Source organism: Ranitomeya variabilis, chromosome 1 (assembly GCF_051348905.1).
Source record: "Ranitomeya variabilis isolate aRanVar5 chromosome 1, aRanVar5.hap1, whole genome shotgun sequence".
NCBI classification, from domain to species: domain Eukaryota; kingdom Metazoa; phylum Chordata; class Amphibia; order Anura; family Dendrobatidae; genus Ranitomeya; species Ranitomeya variabilis.
In genome coordinates, this window is record NC_135232.1 from 796250015 (window position 1) to 796272319 (window position 22305).

At 42.7% G+C, this 22305-nt stretch overlaps 1 protein-coding gene across 4 annotated transcripts in view; it reads right to left on the reverse strand.

Moving 5' to 3' along the window:
• Positions 1-14554: 14554 nt before the first annotated feature.
• Positions 14555-22305, reverse strand: part of ARHGEF18 (Rho/Rac guanine nucleotide exchange factor 18) — a 138803-nt gene continuing 131052 nt past the window's right edge. For 2 of the 4 annotated variants that reach the window (XM_077273533.1, XM_077273546.1), the window contains 5 exons: positions 21527-21574; positions 19533-19979; positions 18587-18911; positions 17498-17620; positions 14555-16810 (listed from right to left, as the gene is read on the reverse strand). In XM_077273533.1, the coding sequence (XP_077129648.1) occupies positions 16656-16810; positions 17498-17620; positions 18587-18911; positions 19533-19979; positions 21527-21574 (1098 nt within the window). In that variant the 3' untranslated portion in view covers positions 14555-16655. Of the gene's footprint in view, positions 16811-17497; positions 17621-18586; positions 18912-19523; positions 19980-21526; positions 21575-22305 lie in introns of all 4 variants that reach the window. The other 2 variants (XM_077273525.1, XM_077273542.1) reach the window with 1 other exon arrangement.

The following is a 22305-nucleotide window of genomic DNA, read 5'->3' on the forward strand; positions in this document are numbered from 1 at the left end:
GGATTTGATAAATCCGCAGGGCCAAAATGCTGCGTTTTTCCTGCGGATTTATCGCGGATGTACCGCGTTTTTTGTGCGGATTCCCCTGCGGTTTTACACCTGCACTTTTCTATTATGGAGCAGGTGTAAAACCGCTGCGGAATCTGCAGAATGAATTGACATGCTGCCGAATGTAAACCGCTGCGTTTCCGCGTGTTTTTTTCCGCAGCATGGGCACAGCGTTTTATGTTTCCCATAGGTACTGTAAACACATGGGAAACTGCTGCGGACCCGCAGCTGCGGATCCGCAGCAAAATCCGCAACGTGTGCACATAGCCTTAGGGTTAGGGCTAGGGCTTGGGTTAGGGCTAGGGTTAGAGCTAGGATTAGGGTTAGAGCTAGGGTTAGGGCTAAAGTTAGGGTTTGGGCTAAAGTTAGGGTTAGGGCTAGGGTTGGGGCTAAAGTTAGGGTTAGAGTTGGGATTAGGGTTGGCATTAGGGTTACATTTGGGATTAGGGTTAGGTTTGGGATTAGGGTTAAGGCTAGGGTTGGGATTAGGGATAGGGGTGTATTGGGATTAGGGTTAGGTTTTGAGGTTAGGGTTGAGATTAGGATTAGGGGTGTGTTCGGTTTAGGGTTTTGATTAGGGTTATGGTTAGCTTTGGGATTAGGGTTAGGGGTGCTTTGGGGGTTAGGGTTGTGATTAGGATTATGGATCAGGTTGGGATTAGGGTTAGGGGTGTGTTGGGGGTTAGGGTTGGAGTTAGAATTGGGGGGTTTCCACTGTTTAGGTACATCAGGGGGTCTCTAAACGCCACAGCCAATTTTGCGCTCAAAAAGTCAAATGGTGCTCCCTCCCTTCTGAGCTCTGCCGTGCGCCCAAACAGTGGTTTACCCCCACATATGGGGCATCAGCGTACTCGGAATAAATTGGACAACAACTTTTGGGATCCAATTTCTCCTGTTACCCTTGTGAAAATAAAAACTTGGGGGCTAAAAATCTTTTTTGTGGAAAAAATATATTTTTTTGTTTCATGACTCTGCATTATAAACTTCTGTGAAGCACTTGGGCATTCAAAGCTCTCACCACACATCTAGATAAGTTCCTTGGGGGCTCTAGTTTCCAAAATGGGGTCACTTGTGGGGGGTTTCTACTGTTTAGGTACATCAGGAGCTCTGCAAATGCAACATGACACCCGCAGACCATCCCGTCAAAGTCTGCATTCCAAGCGGCGCTCCTTCCCTTCCGAGCCCTGATGGGTACCCAAACAGTGCCCCCCACATATGGGGTATCAGCGTACTCAGGACAAACTGGTCAACAGATTTTGGGGTCCAATGTCTCCTGTTACCCTTGAGAAAATAAAAAATTGCAGGCTAAAAAAATCATTTTTGAGGGAAAAAAAAAGGATTTTTTATTTTCCCGGCTCTACGTTACAAATTTCTGTGAAGCACTTGGGGGTTTAAAGTGCTCACCACACATCTAGATAAGTTCCTTAAGGGGTCTAGTTTCCAAAATGGGGTCACTTGTGGGGAGTTTCTACTGTTTAGGCACATCAGGGGCTCTCCAAACGCGACATGGTGTCCGATCTCAATTCCAGCCAATTCTACATTGAAAAAGTAAAACGGCACTCCTTCTCTTCCAAGCTCTGCGGTGCGCCCAAACAGTGGTTTACCCCGACATATGGGGTATCGACGTACTCAGGAGAAATTGCACAACAACTTTTGTGGTCTAATTTCTCCTGTTACCCTTGTGAAAATAAGAATTTGTGGGCCAAAATATCATTTTTGTGTAAACAAATGCGATTCTTTATTTTCACGGCTCTACTTTATAAACTTCTGTGAAGCACTTGGGGGTTTAAAGTGCTCACCACACATCTAGCTAAGTTCCTTAAGGGGTCTAGTTTCCAAAATGGTGTCACTTGTGGAGCGTTTCCACTGTTTAGGCACATCAGGGGCTCTCTAAACATGACATGGCATCCGATCTCAATTCCAGCCAATTCTGCATTGAAAAAGTCAAACAGCGCTCCTTCTCTTCCAAGCTCTGCAGTGCGCCCAAACAGTGGTTTATCCCCACATATGGGGTATCGGCATATTCAGGAGAAATTGCACAACAAAATGTATAGTTAAATTTCTGTTTTTACACTTGTGAAAATAAAAAAAAATGGTTCTGAATTAAAATGTTTGCAAAAAAAGTTAAATGTTCATTTTTTTCTTCCACATTGTTTCAGTTCCTGTGAAGCACCTAAAGGGTTAATAAACTTCTTGAATGTGGTTTTGAGCACCTTGAGGGGTGCAGTTTTTAGAATGGTGTCACACTTGGTTATTTTCTATCATATAGACCCCTCAAAATGACTTCAAATGTGATGTGGTCCCTGAAAAAAAATGGTGTTGTAAAAATGAGAAATTGCTGGTCAACTTTTAACCCTTATAACTCCATAACAAAAAAAATTTGGGTTCCAAAATTGTGCTGATGTAAAGTAGACATGTGGTAAATGTTATTTATTAACTATTTTATGTGACATATCTCTGATTTAAGGGCATAAAAATACAAAGTTTGAAAAATTGCAAAATTTTAAAAATTTTCGCCATATTTCCAGTTTTTTCATAAATAATCGCAAGTAATATCGAAGAAATGTTACCACTAATATGAAGTACAATATGTCACGAAAAAACAATCTCAGAATCAGCGGGATCCGGTAAAGCGTTCCAGAGTTATAACCTCATAAAGTGACAGTGGTCAGAATTGTAAAAATTGGCCCGGTCATTAAGTACAAAATTGGCTCTGTCACTAAGGGGTTAATCCTGATTATTTTCTTTAAAGGCAATCCAGAGCACACCATTTTTCTGCTCCATTTGCTGGTTGGCACTGCAGAATACAACCAGATCCTTTTTATTATCTAGCTACTTTAAACAGGGATTTGGCCGTCACACGGATCACATCTCAGTGGTTTAAAATTCTTCCATTTGTGGCCTACTGTTACATTTTGTTGTAGTGTCTTAGATAAGACATCAGTTTGCTGAAACAAAAAAATTCCTACAGGCCAGCTATTTTAAACAGGGGTTTGGCAGTGCGGTCAAAATTGTGCCATTTCAGGCCTCAATTTAAATTTTGTTGCAGTGTCTTAGGCAAGTTATTGACACCAGTTTGCTGAAAAAAAATATTTACCTACAGACCAGATATTTTACACTGGTGTTTTCTGCCACATGGAGCACATATATTGCTCCAAATTCAGCCATTTGTAGTGAACGTTCAAAATATTATACTCCATTTAAAATGGGCAAGGCATGTGGCAAGGAAAGGGGAAGTGAACATGATGGTGATGGTGCATGCCGAGGCCGTGTGCAAGCTGAAATTGTGCCACAACAAACATCCACATCTTCTCGCCCGACCTTCCTGTCCCAATTACTAGGGGACCCCAGCAGCACACCACTATTGAACCCAGAGCAGTGTCAAAAGGTTGTTGGTTAGATAGAGGATAATGCTTCCAGTCACTTTGCTGCCACCACCACCACCCTCTCTTCCACATGGTCAAGTCTGAGTAGCCGTGAGTCTGGACCGCATATTCCTCACCCTGATCCTCCTCCTTCCCACCATGCCAAGTGTCAGGAGACAGCTGATCACTTTTCCATTTATAGATTCGGGCCTCTTGAAGTGGGGCAAGAGGACATCGCATGTAGCGATGCCCAAATATTTGAGCAGCAACGGTCACAAGAAAACCGTGGAAAAGTGTTACAAGAGGTGGACGATGATGAGACACAATTGCCAGAAAGTCAGGAGGACCAGGGTGCAGAAGTGGAGGGACGAGGTGGTGGATGATAAAGTAACTGACCCAAGCTGGCTGGAGGACATGCAGAGCGAGGACAGCAGCACACAGGGGGAGGGAGGTGTAGCACCCCAACAGACAGGAAGAAGCAGTGTGGTGGCCGCAGACAGAAGGCAGGCAACTATTCCCCGTAACGCCAAGATGACGGAAGTTGCCAGTACAACTGTTAGGTCTTCCCGAGTCTGGTTGCTGTTTAAAGACTCTGCCGATAACCAAAAAAAGGCTATTTGCACCACCTGCCAGGCCAGCATCAGCAGGGGGTAGCAAAACTACCAACCTGACCACCACCAGCATGATCAGGCACATGGCAGCAAAGCACCCGACTTTGTGGGCCAAACCCCAGGGTCCAGGAAGTGTCTGCGGGTGACACCACTGCTTCTTCTGCTGTTGTGCGTGCAACCCAATCCCCTGTCCATGGTGCATGCGAAGATGCCTTCTGCCCTGCACCTGTCGTTGCACCAACTCAACTAGCACCATTAGCAAACACGTCCATGTCCTTGTCCCAGCACAGCCAGCATTCAGTTGTCCATACCCCAGTCCTTGGAACGCAAGTGCAAATATGCATCCAACGCCCCATAGGACACTACTAAATTCACACATTTCTCAACTGCTTGCACTCAAAATGATGCCTTTTCGGCTCGGGGAGACGGCAGCTTTCCGCTACCTGAAGGCAGTGGCCGTCCCAAGGCACTCTGTCCCCAGCCGCCACTATTTCTCCTGGTATGCCGTCCCCGCATTACACAAGCACGTGTCCCACAACATTAGCCATGCCCTCAACAAAGCAGTTACTGGGAAAGTCCACCTAACCATGGACACATGGACAAGGGCTTGTGGGCAGGGATGGTACATCTCATTGACGGCACACTGGGTTAACATAGTGGATGCCGGGACCCAGTCGGATCTTGGGATAGAACATGCCCTCACGACGCCGAGGGTACGGGCCCTTCATCAGTCAGGGTTGCCCCCATAGTCTATAGCTCCTGCACCACCTCCTCCTCCTCCTCTTCAGCCTCCATCTCTGAAATGACCACATCAGCCACAAGCTGGAAGCACTGCAGCACTGCCTCAGCCAAGGGGCAACAAGCTGTGCTGAAGCTAATATGCTTAGGTGACAAACAGCACAATGCTGAAGAGTTGTGGACAGGTCTGAAAGAGCAGGCAGATCTGTGGCTGACACCGCTGAACCTACAGCCAGGCATGGTCGAGTGTGACAATGGCCAGAACCTGCATTGGAACAGAACGGACAGGGCTGAAATCTGCCCCTTGAGAGAACTAAGGGCGAGACCTAAGTCCAAACCCGTTTGTAAAAATTTGAAAAAGGAAAAAACTTCGTTCCAGCTCCAATAGCTTAAAATTCAAACTTGGTACTTTATTGATCCAATATAAAAGCAATGGCTGTAACGCTCTCCAAAGCACACCGGGAAAACAAGCAACGAGTTTCGATCTTTACAGATCTTTCTCCATGACCTTGATAAATACCCTGGGAGCGGTGGCGAGGTCGAAGGGCAAAGCAATGAATTGGAAGTGTTGTTCCTGAACTGCGAAGGAACCTCTGGTGAGAAGGGAAAATTGGAATGTGGAGGTATGCGTCCTGGATGTCTATAGATGCCAGGAACTCGCCTTTTTTCATGAAGGCAATGACAGAACAAAGCGATTCCATTCGTAACCGTCATACCCTGACGAACTTGTTCAGCAGTTTTAGGTCCAGTATGGGCCGTACTGTACCGTCCTTCTTTGGAACAATGAACAGGTTTGAATAAAAACTTTGAAACTTTTCGATTTGAGGGACCGGGATAATAACCCCGTCTTCTTTTAGAGAGCCTATGGCCTGTAAGTACTCTGATTCCTTTGCCCTGGGAGGAGAAGACAGAATTCTCCTCTCTTCCACCAAATCGCTTTTTCCTATCTTGTATCCGGAGGACACTAGGTCGCGGACCCATTCGTTGTGAACGACCGAGAGCCACGTGTCACTGAAGGAAAGCAGGCAGCTGCCTACTTTGAGTGTGTCCCCCTGATACCACAGGGAGTCATTGTGTGGGAGATATGCCCGGTCTGGACCCCCTGGATCCTGACTGCCTAGGCCTGCCTCTCCATGAAGTGGAAGGTTTGTAAGAGGTTTGGAGACCTCTATCCCTACGTTGCGTCTGGCCGGGTCCGAAAGATATGGAAGTTGAGGACCAATTTGAGTTGGAACAAAAAAAAAAATCGGGACCGAGCCTGCTGTTGCTGGTTCCGAAAGGGCCTCTGTTGTTGGAGAAATTTACTCTTCCCTCCAGTGGCGTTAGAAATTAATTGATCGAGTTTTTCCCCAAAAAGGCGACCGCTCTGATATGGTAAAGAAGTCAATGACTTTTTGGAAGCAGAATCCACACGCCAGTCCCTGAGCCATAAGGACCTCCGAATGGTGATGGCGTTTGCTGCTGCTTGAGAAGCGCAGTCAGCGGCATCCAGAGACGCGGTCACTAGAAAATCCCCAGCTCTGGCTATCTGAGTAGCAAAGTCTGCTACCTCGGGGGGAAGATTGGTATCCAGAACAGCTGAAGACAAGACCTCAGCCCAATGGGTCATAGCCTTAGCCACCTACGTAGCGGCAAAAGATGGAAAGAGTGCGGCTGCTGAGGCTTCAAAAATGAGCCATATTGTCGATCTGATGATCGGTGGGGTTTTTAATCGAGGGGCCCTCTGAAGAGGATAAAATAGATTTAGTAGCTAGGTGCGATACCGGAGGATCTACCAGAGGAGACTGTGACCAATCTTTTCTTAGATCAGGAGCAAAGGGATATTTTGACTCCATGGGCTTTTGCCCTGTGAAGCGTTTATATGGACGGATCCTATGAGATTCAACGATTTCCTTAAATTCGGAATGATTGGCAAACACTCTGTGAGCCTGCTTGGTCCTCTTAAAGGACACAGCATGATCCGTTTTAAAGGTTCATCTCATCTAGCTTCAGGGCCTTGTTTACTGACTCAATGAGAGTCGAATCTCATGATCGTGTTGAAATTCCTGATCTAGGGACATGTCAGAATCATCCTCTGAGCCAGGTTCTCTACTAGCCCCAAGGGAGGGGGAGCGAGAAAAAGAACTCAGAACCGGATTCCCGGTGATGGTCTGGGGACAAGGCATGAGTCCTTTTCCTGGAAGAGAGCTCCTTGGTAAGGTACGACCCCTAGTGTACAAGGGGTTCTGATCATTGGAAGCGTTGTCCGTAAGAGTGCCCTGGTTAGAGGAAGAGTCTCGGAACGAGTCTAACGCTTTGGCCAGGGATGCCATAGACCGGGTAAGGGAGGTAGCCCACGCAGGAAGACTAGGCTCACTGGGTTCTGTATCACTAACAGGTGGTCCCTGAGCAGTCACCGGATCCCAAGCTGATCATAACGCAGTATTGTGACCCCATGGTAGATACCTTACAAGAGGTACAAGCAGCAAAAAACAGTGTGGGTTTTCCCAGCTTTGATTTAAACAGTGTAGCCTTGAGGAGAGCGCTTACTAGCAGGGGAAGGGTTAAGCTATGTTTCTGCACCTTACCCAGGTCCTGTGTCTTGAGTCCCCATGGGGAGGTCTGCAATGTGTCCACCAAAATCACTAATCCCTGAAGCTGTGATTCAGAACGCTGGAGCAGCGCTGCAGCATCAGCCCTGTGGGTGTCCAAAGATGGCCACCAAGAACAGGAAGAGAAGGCGCTTCTCGCTGAACAAGAAGCGCCAGTGTGTGGGCGGCGGTAACCGCCGGTGGGCGTAGCCAACGTTCAGGGCCTGGACGAGAGAAAGGCCGAAGGCTAAATTTTAAGCTTACGGTTGCGGCAGCTATTTTTGCAGACCGACATGACCCACACTCCCGGGCTTTAAGATATATGCGGACCTCGCATATCCCAGGGACCACGACCTCCCAGCGCCTCGGCCCCGCAGGTGTACTCACGGTAGATGCGGCGGGCCGGTGCTCAATCCAGTCGCCATAGTCAGGGAGGGGGTGGAGAGCTTCTGCCACCTTCCATCATCCGCTATAACAGTGGTGATGCAGTGGGGGCTGCACGGACGCCATAAACATGTCCAGCTATGCACCTGGCTCCAGGAGAGGTAGATGGAGGGCTACTCCATGTGGTCGCCTGCTATGGAGGGGGGAGATCAGAACGCGAAGGAACCGTCGCCCGTAAAGGTGAGCTCAGGGCTGGTATCCAACGGTGCAGGAAAGGGTACGGGGAGGGATGCTCCGCGTTCTTGCTTGTTGATGGTTCAGGGGAGATCGGAACCTAGAAAGGATCCGTCGCTCCATTAAGGGAAAAATAGAATAAAAATAAAAACGGTGGGGTCTGAAGTGCCTCCTACAGACTAAGCAAGAACTGGAGGGTGTATACTGTAGGGGAGGAGCTATTCTTTCTGTATTACTTAGTGTCCTCCTAGTGGCAGCAGCATAACACCCATGGTCCAGTGTCCCCCAATGAGACGTAGGAGAAATCAATCCCATTTCTATAAAAGTGCATTTACCGCATTGGGAAACCCTTCGGTTTAGAGAAGAAAAAATTTGACCTGGCAATTTTGTCTAGTAGCAGATTATGGTAATCCACTTCCGTAAGACCCCATGCCAAACAAATTTGCTTGAAAATTCTTCAGTTTAGGGCCCACTCGCCTTGACTGAGCAAATGGCGACTTAGGTAGTTGGCAATTATGTTTTCTGATCCCCTTAAGTGTCGGTCTGAAACGGATAAAAAGTTTAAAATTATTTCCACCTCTGACATTGTGTCTGACCTGGTTCCCCCTTGGTGATGTAAATAGTCCACTGCTGCATTGTTGTTTGATAGAATTACCATGTTCTTTCCTGTACTTCATTTCAAGGTTGCCTTCCTGACTGCGGTTAGTTCTTTTAGGTTGCAGAGGAACCATTTTTCATTCGTATAGAATAAAATAGGAATAGTATAGACCTTGAAAACAAAACCCCTGTAGGTGGGCACCCCAACCTGGACTTGCATTCAAGGTAATTACTACTGGTTCTTGAACCGTCCGAGGAACCCCTTTTAAGGAGGTTTTCCATGTACGTCCACCACCTTAGTGAGTTTAGAACCCTTGCAGACATTCGAAATATGTAACCAGGGATATTTCCGCTTTTGCATTTCCATTTTTTGCTCCCCTTCTTCCCATGGCCCTAACGTCTTTATTTTTCCGTCATTATGGCGATGTGAGAGCTTGTTTTTTGCAGGACGAGTTGTACTTTTGAATTCCACCATCGATTTTACCATAACATGAACTGGAAAATGGGAAAAAAAATCCAAATGCTGTAAAATTGCAAAAATAGTGCAATTTCATAATTGTTTTTGGGATTTTTTTTTACCATGTTCACTAAATGCTAAAACTGACCTGTAATTATGATTCCCCAGGTCATTACGAGTTCATAGACACCAAACACCTCCAGGTTCTTTTTTTTTTTTTCTTTATTTTAGTGGTGAAAAAAAAATTCCAAAGTTTGTAAAAAAAAAAAAAAAAATACTGCCTTTTTCCGAGACCCGTAGCATCTCCATTTTTCAGAATCTGGGGCCGGGTGAGGGCTTGTTTTTTGCACACCGATCTGACCTTTTTTATTTATACTATTTTGGTGTGTATACAATCTTTTGATCGCTCGTTGTTGCATTTTATTGCAATGTTGCCAGACCAAAAAAACAATTCTGGAGTCTCGATTTTTTTTCTCGCTACGCCGTTTACCGATTGGATTAATTATTTTGATATATTGATAGATCAGGCGATTCTGAACGTGTATATTTGATTTTTTTCATTGTTTTATTTTGAATGGGGTAAAAGGAGGGGTCATTTGAATATATATATATATATATAAATATATATATATATATATATATATATATATATATATATATATATATATATATATATATATACATACACACACACACTTTTTTAATATTTTTGAAATTATTTTTTACTTTTTACTTGCTTCAATAGTCTCCATGGGAGGCTAGAAACTGCGATCATACAATTGTTTGCACTACATACAGCAGGGCTACAGCTCTGCTCTATGTAGCAGAATTGCTCGTTTGCTATGAGCGCCGACCACTGGGCGGCGCTCATAACTATCCGGCTATGACAACCACAGAGGTCTCCTGCAGACCTCGGGTTGTCATGTCAACCCATTGGCGACACAGGCGCCGATGGGCAGAGTTAATGACGCGCTTCCTGAGCGTGCATGTTAAATGCCGCCATCAGTTTACCAGCATTTAACATGTTAACAGCCACGGGTAGATTGTGATTCCACACACGGCTGTTAGGGGCACATGGCAGCTGATCAAATCAGCTGTCAAGTGCCGGAAAAAATGAGGGCTCCTCATCGCCGGTGCCCGCAGCAAACAGGGGAAGGCATCCAATGTCGGATATATCCGTCATTGGATGTTAAGGAGTTAAGGGAATAAGAATTAAAAGTTTGAAAATTGCTAAACTTTTGTCAAGTTTTCATAAATAAATGCAAGTGGGGTCCATTGGAGCATTCCAGAGTTATTACCACAAAGTGACACTGGTCAGAATTGTAAAATTTGGCTTGGTCAAGAAAATGCACACAGGCTTGGGGGGTAAAGGAGTTAATTGTCAGAAATGCAAACAGCAGAGGATTGAAACTGTAAACCCATTGAAATCAACAGTTTATTTGTCAAACATATGGTAATTACAAATTTTTATAGCTTGCAGTGTGTCTCTTTCACATATACACATCAATTCACTCACAGCAGCTTAGCTACATACTGCGGAAGTATTATTTGTTCATTGGACACACAACATAAACATGTGCGGCATTACATTATCATTTCCAGAAAATAAAAAATATATAATGCACATATATATTTACATAATTTACATCCATACACCAAATTTTTTTTTAATAAATGAAAGATACATTTTCCAGCACCTACAGTGCTCTGCCTTTTCCATCATGGTCCAAGTGATCATAAAATGAATGAAAGGGTCACAGAATACATGATAAGGGTTGAGAAACAAGGCAAGAACTAAAAAAAAATCAAATAAAAATGTTTTATGACCGGTTATACTTTGCTTAACTGAGCTAAGGATCAGATGATTGCTCTATTCGTTATTTGTACAATTAAAGATGGTCTTTATAATGAAGCAGCTTTAAAGACAGACATTTTTTCAAAAATAATCAGATAAAAAACTGTTCATTTATTGTTTGGTTTGTCCATTGAATGGTGAAGCTTGATCCAGATACATTGTAGTTACCTAGCTGTAGTGAAACTAAAACAATGTATTGTGTTCTTGATGCGCTTTTCCAAGCCAAATTCAAAAATACAATTAACACTAACGTACACCAGTTATTGCTCACAAAACAGACCAATGTCCGGGTAATATGCAAGGAGATTATATACAGTGCATAAAATAAGTATTTGATACACTAACGATTTTGCAAGTCTTCCCACCTAAAAAGAATGGAGAGGTCTGTAATTTTTTCATACGTACACTTCAACTGTGAAAGACAGAATCTAAAAAAATCCAGAAAATCACATTGTATGATTTTTTAAAATAATTAATTCGCATTTTATTGCATGAAATATGCATTTGATATAACAGAAAAAAAAACCTTAATATTTGGTACAGAAACCTTTTTTCTGCAGTTACAGAGGTCAGACGTTTCCTGTAGTTCTTGACCAAGTTTGCACCCACTGCAGCAGGGATTTTGGCCCACTCCTCCATACAGATCTTTTAGGTTTCGGGACTGTCGCTGGGCAACATTGAGTTTCAGCTCCCTCCAAAGATTTTCTATTGGGTCCAGGTCTGGAGACTGGCTAGGCCACTTCAGGACCTTCAAATTCTTCTTATGGAGCCACTCCTTAGTTGCCCTGGCTGTGTTTCAGGTCATTGTCATGCTGGAAGACTCAGCCACAGCCCATCTTCATTGCTCTTACTGGAGAAAGGAGGTTGTTGGCCGAATTCTCGCGATACATGACCCCATCCATCCTCCCTTCAATACGGTGCAGTCATCCTGTCCCCTTTGCAGAAAATCACCCCCAAAGTATGATGCTTCCCCCATCATGCTTGACAGGTTGGGACAGTGTTCTTGGAATTATACTCCTCCTTCCTCCAAACAAGGCCAGTGGAGTTGATATCGAAAAGTTCTATTTTGGTCTCATTTGACCTTCTTCCATGCCTCCTCTGGATCATTGGCAAAATTCAAATGGGCCTTTACATGTGCTAGCATTGAGAAGGGGGACCTAGCGTGCCCTGCAGGATATTAAACCATGACAGCGTAGTACTAATGGTAATATTGGAGACTGTGTTCACATCTCGCTTGAGGTCATTGACCAGGTCCATTCATTGTAGTTCTGTGCTGATTCCTGACTTTTATAGGAATCATCCTTACCCCACGAGGCAAGACCATGCATGGAGCCCCAGACTGAGGTAGATTGACAGTCATCTTGTGTTTTTTCCATTTTCTAATAATTGTGCCAACAGTTGTTGCCTTCTCACCAAGCTGCATGCCTATTGTCCTGTAGCCCATCCCAGGCTTGTGCGGGTCTACACTTGTGTCCCTGGTGTCCTTAGACAGCTCTTTTGTCTTAGCCATGGTGGAGAGGTTGGAGTGTGATTGATTGTGTGGATAGGTGTCTTTAATACAGGTATCAAGTTCAAACAGGTACAATTAATATAGGTAATACAGGTAATGAGTGCAGAGTAGGAGGCTTCTTCAAAAAAACAAACAAACAGGTATGTGAGAGCAGAATTCTTGCTGGTTAGTAGGTGAGCAAATACTTATTTTATGCAATAAAATGCAAATTAATTATGTAAAAATCATACAATGTGATTTTGTTTTTTTATTTTTAGATTCTGTCTCTCACAGTTGAAGTGTACCTACAATAAACATTAGAAACCTCTCCATTCTTTGTAGGGGGGAAAAACTTGCAAAATCAGCAGTTTATCAAATACTTCTTTTCCCCACTGTTTACTCTCCTCAACATTGAAATTACAACCCCAAGAAGAAAACATTGTGAACATTGTGAAATTGTAAAAATCATAGAATGTTAAGGACGTGCAAATGGTGAAAAATGGAAAGAAAATTTTCAAAGAATTTAGATTTATTCATATGTATTTAGTATGAGCATTAAGTGCAGAGAAGCATGCACTTACAGGTCTTGGCATGTTATTAGTAGCGGTCTGAGAAATGTTCTGCCATGCTGAATGCATTTGGGCATGCAAATCAGCAAGATCCCCTGCTGGCAGCTACCTTTGTAATTGCTGTCCAATGAAGTTCCAGTTGTGCTTGATGGGAAACCAGTCTTGAGATTCGGCAGGCCATGGTAGTGCATATAGGATACACAAAATGCTCACAGTGATATGAGTAACATAGTGTTGTTGTGTAGAAAAAACAGCTCCTGGGACACTAACATTGTCGCGTACAGATCTCTTCTTGACATTGCCCACATAGCCTCCAGATCAATCTCCGGCTAACACTGTGCCTGTGTCTTCATTACAGGTACACCATCGGCTAGGCAGTATATTGTTGGAGAACTAGTAGTATTGGCCATATCTCCATAGTCTCCTAGTAGACATTTTTTTTTTTAAACATAACAGGCCGCATGTTGCTCATGCTACCATGAGAAATCGAACTTGGCCTAAACATGGTACCATGGCCTGCAGCATCTATGGACTTGTCTCCCATTTACTACCTGTGGAACGTCATTGATCAGCAATTACAAACAAAAGCTGCCAGCAGTGGATCTTGATTATTTGCATGTCAGAACATTCCTCACACAACCACATGTAAGGCCTACATTTCTGCACATGGTACTCATACTTGATACTTAGCAAAATCAAGATGTTTTGAAAATGTTGTCTCCATTTTTTCAGCATTTCCATATCATGATGAGGTCTGGATATAGTCAAATCATGTGATCATACTAAATTCACTAACTTATTACAGTCACTTCAGGCAAAGCTGCAACAATAGACAACCCCCATGGTCGGTTTCTTGAAAAAGAAAAAATACAGACAACTTACCTTAAACACTGGCAGATTAAACTCTAACTAAGGCCGGGATCATAAGAGTCATTTTCAAGGTTCGTATTACAAATGCCCAGTCTGGCAGCGGGTCTCCTGACAAACTCACAGCCTTATATTTGTCTTTGAGGCTTTACGTTTGAGTTTGGAGACCCCAGGTCTGTCCAGAGTTTGGGGTTAATGACGTGTCTCCCTTTCCTAACATTTTATAAGGCCTTATTGAGATCGCCATGATTTTTCTGGTGTGTGTAAAAAATACAGACCATTGTTCATCAGTGTTTTGAATCCAAGTTTAATCAGTGTTTGAAAAGAAACAGAAGTAGTATGGTACTCTGTCAATGGTTAGGTGTACGGACAGGGTCTCAATCCAATATTATAAAAAGGATTCCAGCACTCAATGTTGATGCTATTTATTGGATTAAGCAAACAAATTGCGTATAAGCAAGGTTTGACGTTTCGGTCTAATAGACCATCAGATATACACAAAAAGGTATATTCATTTTGGTTAATTTAATCGCATTCACAGTGAAATTCTATGACAAACATGCTGCTGGTTGCTCACAACGTTCATACCCAAATTCAGGAAATGCTGTCCTGCTGCTGTTGGACTTTCTGTGGACGAGACCGACATGTCAAACCTTGCTTATACACAATTTGTTTGCTTAATCTAATAATTTATAACGAAATAAGAGTGCAGGATTCCATTTTGGAATATTTCATCACTGCTTGGTCAGTGTGCTAGTTTTTACCAAACGCTACAGCTTGCCAAATAAGAAGGGACCTAAACATATTCGCTCAACTCTATTGAAGACTGACAAGTCTCTCTCTATGCACATGCAAGGGAAAAAACTGTCAATCATTTGCAGCAGCATTGTGATAAGCTGGTGAGGTCAAAACCAAACTAGTCTCATCTCTGGCTATGATCCCTGGCGGAATCTTTAAAGATTGAATGGGCGACTTTGATCCATGAATTGGATCAAAATCAGATGCGTCTCTGAGATTATTAGTGGGAAGTTAAATCCGCAAAAGACTCAGACTGTAAACTATTATAAGGTTATATCAGATAAAAACAAGTATAAAACATGCAAATGAACAACGGAAGCCTGACTGATGCCTAAAACAGAAATATAAAGAGGCAGGAATGAATATTGGAAAGAGTGACTTTGGACATGAATGGAACAGGCTGCCACGAGAGGTGGTAAGTTCTCCTTCAATGGAAGTCTTCAAACAGAGGCTGGACAGACATCTGTCTGGGATTATTTAGTGAATCCTGCTTTGAGCAGGGGGTTGGAACAGATGACCCAGGAGGTCCCTTCCAACTCTACCATTCTATGGGCGCACATGCTTTTTACAAGCCTTTTTGACACCAGGTGAAGACCAATGAATGGAACACGTTGCACTGCATTTTTGAAGCTACATGTTGTGCTAAAAGTGCATGATGTGAACAATTGAGCCTACGCAATGCACTACAGTCCATACATTTATGGGCACTGGAATACGTACAATATGGAGGGCCAGCCTCTCATATAGGAAGAGAAGACATTTTGAAGGTTTCTTAGAACCTGACAGGTATCATTCAATATGTTTTAGGGAGAGTACACAATTTTCTTAACCTTACACACTCTATAACATGTATTAATGCAATGACATTTTCAATGTAAGTTACTAGAAGGTAAAAAGAGTACATTACAATCAAGGTGACAAGAAATGTGAGACAATGCTCCTGAGAAGAGTAATAACGTCAAATGTTCTGAAGTTTCCCTTTTAAAATAAAGAAATTAATTGGTACAAAGAGTGTAATAAAACAGGATGAAAAAATATATCAAATAAAATTAAATACACGATCACATATCTCTTATCTTCACGATTCACTTGTTTGTGGTCATATAAAAATACAAGGGCCTACTGATTTTGACATCAATACAATCTGTGCTATGTAATTCTTAAAAGTGCTAGTAGACCACTAAGGTAAAACTATACATATTTGAAGAACACTGATTATAAACAATAATGGCACTATTCTTATTTCAGCGAGTCCAGATTATGTAGAATATAGTACTGAGCTAACAATCAGGAGATAACTGGCAGTGGTATGCTATTCTCTACCATGAGAAAATAAAGAATGGGACAAGAAATGGGTTAAAAAAAAAATGCAGAAATTTGCGCACATGCTCAATGGTCTCCATGTGGTATTATCACACATATCACTGACAGTTTCTATCTCTCACCAGTGGCAAAATAGGTTTCTAATATTGTTAGTTGGTCTGGATTGGTGCAGCATCCTTTAGGTTCTTAGTAACAACGTCTGGTCGCTGGAATCAGAAGAACCTTTGTAGAAAATCATCTCAAGAGGCAGTCAATAAATAAGGGTAAACATGAGTCACCATTTAATGTGCAAGCATGTTTTCCTCATTGTGGACGGTGGTCAGTGATGCCCATCATGGCCTTTTGAAATAGGTTTTAAAGTGAAAATTAAAATAGGCAATCGTTTTCTAACTAATTGTTCAGCAGTCCTGTCCAGCAGGCGATGCTTCATAGAACACATAGATGCAGACGGGGTCACTAGATCATAACTCTGTGACGTTGCTCTGACAAAAAACATCCACCGTTCAGAATCGGTAACATTGGTCAGTAGTCTACAAGCTAAAATAAGTTAATATTGCATTTCAATTGGTGAATGCGTTTCCGTTACTCTTTGGACTGTCACAAACGTCACCATTGTAAAAAATGCTTGACACTTTCAAGACTATGTCAATATACCTTAAAAGGCTTTAGTGGTACAGGCTAAAATCCAAAAAGTGATGAAGTCCAGCGTCAAAGGAACTGCGGTAAAACTTTAATGCTTTGATAGGAAGACTAGAAAAATATAACATCTTCCTTGTTTGTGTCTTCATCAGCGGGAGGTGCTGGGGGAAGCATGGGGGAGGGTGGTACGAGGTGGCCACTGCTTTGTCGGTAAAGGCTTGAAGGATGGCTTTGTATTTCGTTGCTATAGTCTTGACCGGAAAGATCTAAGTAGAATGAACAGATGGTGAATAACCATGAAAATATGTACAATCATTTAAATCCCTACATAAGTGATGAAATATCCTACACGCTACAACCTTGCAGTTTGCACTTCGGTCATCTGCTCTACATGACTCAGGTCTCCATTTTCCCTAGTAAGGGTCTTGTCTTGGAGAATACCATCTATTCATATAATAGACACAATGGGTCTGACACATAGAAATGGCATCATCAAATTTCAGCTTTTATTTTTCCATAGGAGGTCTACACTTTTTGCCTAGAATCTGCTGCAATAATTGGCATTTGCAATATTTTGTATTTATCATGTCAGCACACTCATAACGGCACTCTAGTCGCATTGGGTTGTGTGGTAGAGGAATTTCAGGGTTAAAACAGTGAAAAGGTTGCTGAAAAGAAAAGGTGGATGCTGGGAAATTAATCAGGCAAGGGCTCATTATTTAGGGTAAGGAAGCTAAAGCTTCAAGTCCTTGCTTGGTAAAGAAGGGGAGTGATGAAAGAGTTAAGGACTACTTTGCAGGCTAACTGTATAAGGTGTCCATGTATTGGCACCAGACAGAGCTACTGTGACCATGAGCCATTTCTGCTTCTAGATGTAGTAATACTATGCTGTATACTGTTCATAAATAAGCTATTAAAAATATTTAACACAAGCTCGAGCCCTATCTGCTTACCTTGCTGGAAGAACGTTATCTGATTGCTCACTAGGCTCGGACTGGCAGCTCTTCGGATCTTCATAACACCGTCATCCTTCTCAGAGAGCTTGGACGGAAAAAGTGGCCTGTGACCTATGGATACTGGCACAGACAATACCATTTACATGAAACTGTGTGTGATGAAAGGTTAGAAATGTTTTTCACCAAACCACAAGCCTAATGATGTGTTAGAACCATGCTTACACTATGCTGTTTTCTTCTGCCTGCTCCTTTTGCTGTTCTATCCTTTGCATCTCCAATTTTTTTACCGTAAAATCAATGCAATAGGTGGTTCACCAATGTGTAATGTGACCACCATGTGAATAAGACATATGCCCTGATTGGACTCCACTATGCATCTGTCCCTCTATAAAGACTGCATGATTGTGAGTGTGGGGACCTGCACTGAGGACCACACAGCCTATCCACCCTGTTCTTACAGGACTGAGAAACTGATGGGGGGTAGAGTTTTCTCCACGAACCAAAGGTTGCTTCTGCTAAAAAGAAAACTAGACAAGTGTGTAGCTGGTGGCAACTGGATTGAAATAGTGGCCAGATTTGGGGTACTTTGGTCAAAATGCGTTGTACATACTAAATATTTTCCCAATCAAGTACATGTTTTTCACTTTTTTAATAAGATTTCAAATATCTAATATGCTTTTAATTGAAGCCAGGGTCATGATAAACTTCACAACATAATTGTTGTATAGTGTGTGTGTGTGTGTACAGCCATGTGAAAAAACTAAGTACACCCTAGAAATGATAGGCTCTCTTGAAATTTGAATTTGCTTGTTTCAACTAATTTTTCCAAAATGCTTTCTATTGAAGCCATACCCCACTCATTGTGCGCTCACGTTAGCTGAGCTGCGCACTTCTCATGGTATAGCAGTCGGTGGGGGTATCAAGAGCTGGAATCTCTACCAGTCTGCAGGCAATTCAAGTGCATGGACAATCACCAAGAAAGTTTAGTTACTCTTTAAACAAATAATCACAATATAATTTTGCCACGCCATTATTCACTGGAGGTTGTAGTTGCTTAGTTTTAAGACTCGGATGTTTTCCACTGACCTGTACTGTCAGTCCGATGAGATTTTCCTCTACTAGACTTGTCCCTCCCACTTTTCGTCAATGTGGCCAGCTTGGTAGGTATCTGTTGCTTTGTGAGTAATGTGGGCTTCTGGATCTGGTTAGTGGCACTTAACAAATGAATAGGCACATCATTTTTCAATGCAGGTCTAGCGTCCATGGAGGTACTGTCCCGACGTGTGACTTCAGGCCTCTCCAGGTAGTCAGCAGCTGACACCGAGGCAGTGCTTTTGGCGGTAGGTTTCATACTGGCTCCTTCTAAGTTCTGCATTCCTTCTCCATTAAAACTTGCAGAATGTGTTAAACCCTGAAAAATAAAACACTGCTGATGTCATTTTAAATGCTGTATTTTCTTTAACTTAACTTTCAGTGACATTACAGACGTCTCATAAAAATAATGGCTCCCGTTTGGATTGCATACACCAACTATGCACTATGTTAGGCCACCGATTGCTCTATATCCTATATTACCCAAATTTCTAACATATATTTACTGAGCATGCTTAGGAAACAGTCTTTTCTCATTTTGCCTTCTTAAGCAGAAGTACAGTGGACAGCATAAATGAGTACACCCCCTATAAAAAGTAAGATTATATTCAATATCTCACTGAACACGAGAACAATTTCAAAAATTTGGGCAAGACTGACTTTCATAGTTGCATGGTATCTTATAGAAAATGTCAACACTGAAAGGAAACTAATGGTTTTCTGACAAAATTATCTATTGGGGTGTACCCGTTTATGATGAGCACTGTATGTCCATCAGGACCAAACAGGTATACAAGTAGTCTGACAAGTACTAGGGCTGGAGAAACGCTGAGGCTTTTCCTGCAGCTGGGTGCAGGAAAAGTACCTAGAAAGCAGACTGTTGGAATTGCTGTAATAGAAAGAACAGATGCATAATATAGAGTATACAAACCAATGTGACCTGCACCAGTTCTGGAGTAAATGATCCAACTGGCTTCTTTATCTTTTTCAGCTGCTCCAGGCGCTCTCGGTCCTTCTCCACTGCCTTTTGAGCCTCGCGCAACCTTTCCAAGTCATGCTGATAGGCTTCTCTCTGTGCCTCTAGTTCTATCCGTTCCTGTTTCATCTTCTCCTTTTCAATCCGTGAAGTTTCCTCTCTTTGCCGGAGCGTCATCTCAGTAGCTTCCATGTCCTTCTGTTGCCTGTTCTTTTCACGCTCCCACCGCTGTCTTTCTTGTTTAAGCTGGTCTTGCAGCTTCTGCACATTAGCAAACTCTTCCCTCTGTTTTTCAAAGTTCCGCTGCTTCTCCTGCTCAAGCAACCAATTGCCCCTGGATGATTGCTGTCGCGTTTGTTTTTCATATTCTCTCTGTGCCTCTATGTAGCTGTCCTGCTGTGCTATCAAAGCCTAAGAATTAACAGAACACAGATACAAGTTAGGCTCAGGTTAGATGAGCACATGAACTGTTCATGAGCAAAACAGAACAATTAGCACGCGGGTCAATGGAAGTGAATGGACTAGTTCATGAACCGGTCTGTCTGGTTTTCTAGAAGAGACTCACTAGTAGAGATGAGCGAATTTGCTTCCTGGATGGCGCTGGTCGATCAGCACCGCAGCTGCATGTGTCGCGGCTGTGTCACAGTCATGACACATGCATGGAGAACCCAAGAAACAGGCTCTCCATGCGTGTCGTGACTGTGACACATGACGCTGCGGCACCGAACAGCTGATCAGCCAGCACGATCCAGGAAGCCGGGATCCCTCTGCAGCAAATGCGCTCATTTCTACTCACTAGAAGAACTCAATGGGGGCATTAAAGAAACAGAAGCCATACTGACGCTACATGTGTGGAAGCCAAAAACAAATATGCTGATGTAATACAGATTTAAAACAATAAAAATACATATAAAAATCACTATATGCATGAACAGTTTGTAAAAAAAAAAAAAAAAAAAAAAAAACTTCAAATGATCGTCAAAGGCGAAACTGTCATAAAGCTATTAAAGGGTCTATCTTCCTTAAAATGCATTTGAAATTCGCTATACAGTAATGTACAGGACTTCGACCCTGTGAAAAACATTCTAGCACTGTGCCCATTACTGGTACAGTGCTTTAGAATAACTTAATGGTTATCCAAATGAGGGGTGCACTGTTAAGACCTTCATTTTGAATATTGGGGACTTGCCAAATTTCCAATTGACAGCGTTAATTTCCCAAAGCAAATGCTGCCTAAAGTCAGCAATCATATATATGTGCACTGACACCGCTTGTGCTTGGCTGTGTGTTCTCCTCCTTGGCTCCTCTCTGCTGATTCTGCTCACTACACTGATAGACCGGTTAGCAGAGAGGAGCCATGGAGAAGAATGCATCTGATGCAACTGTGACTTCACGTAGAACTTGCTAAGGGAAGCAAGCGCCGTCAGGCAGAAATAGGGGAAGCCACCAACATGCAAAATGAGGGGGTGTAATGGACTATTGAGCTCTTGGCCATGCAAAGGGTGCACCAAAGCCCCTCATTTGCATATGAATTAAAAGTTATTATCTCAGGTACTGTACCATACTAGGCTAGTTTGTGAGCGCAACAGACCACCAGATGTGCAAGGCCGGATAAGAGGTGTTGTGATGAACGAGCTTGGAGGTTCGTTCATGACAACATGTGATGAACATATGGGGGCTAAATCCCCTGTATCACAGGAGAGCTAGCTAAAAATGAGGGGGGCAGACTCCCCTTAAAAACACATTGTTAAATCTCAACTAGGATCTGTATGTAGCCATTTTACCCAACAAATGTATTGTTTGTCTATGCTTTCCCTTCAATAGATACAGCTTGTAAGGGGATGGATTCAGAAATTATATTAAAAAATCCCTGATATGTCCCTCCCAGATACGGAAGCAAAATATGCAAACAAACTGTTGCACATTGGAGCTTTTTTTTATTATTTAATGTAACTTACCTGTAGGCTGTATAGCATTTGTATCAGCGTTGTCACCTTCAAAATTATCTGGAAAAACAAATAATAATGGTTACTAATCAAAAATAAAAAAGCCAATCTTTTAGAAAAGAGTCATACTACTTACCACCCATATGACTGACTGTTAAGTGCTAAGGCTACGTTCACATTTGTGCTGCGTCGGGCGCAGCCGCAGCGACGCATGCGTCATGCGCCCCTATATTTAACATGGGGGGGCGCATGGACATGCGTTGTGTTGCGTTTTATGACGCATGCGGTTTTTTTGCGCAAGCATCAGGGCGCAGAGGACGGAGCATGTTGCATTTTTTTGCGCTAAAAAAATGAACGCATGCGTCAAAAAACGCTGCGTTTTGCTGCGTTTTGCGTTGCGTCGCGACGCAGCACACAACAACGCAAATGTGAACGTAGCCTTAGTCACATTTGGTGGAATTACAACAAGCTACAGTAGCGTGCAAAATAATAGCAGTGTGTTCAAAAACATGAGTTAATCACAAAATCTTTATAGTAGTGTTTATTTTCAGCATTGGAAACATTGCACATTGTTTTGTACTTCAAAACATGGAGAAATGTATATCATTTTTAAGTACTTTGCAAAAAATAAAAAATGAACATTGGGTTGTTCTAAAACATAGCAGTGTCTGGATTTGTCTTTATAAACTCACAATATGTACTTTTTTGTGGATTTAGCATTGCTGTTAATCACTAACCTAATATTTAGTTGCACACCCACATGTTTTTTTTTTAGCCCCTAACTTTAGCCC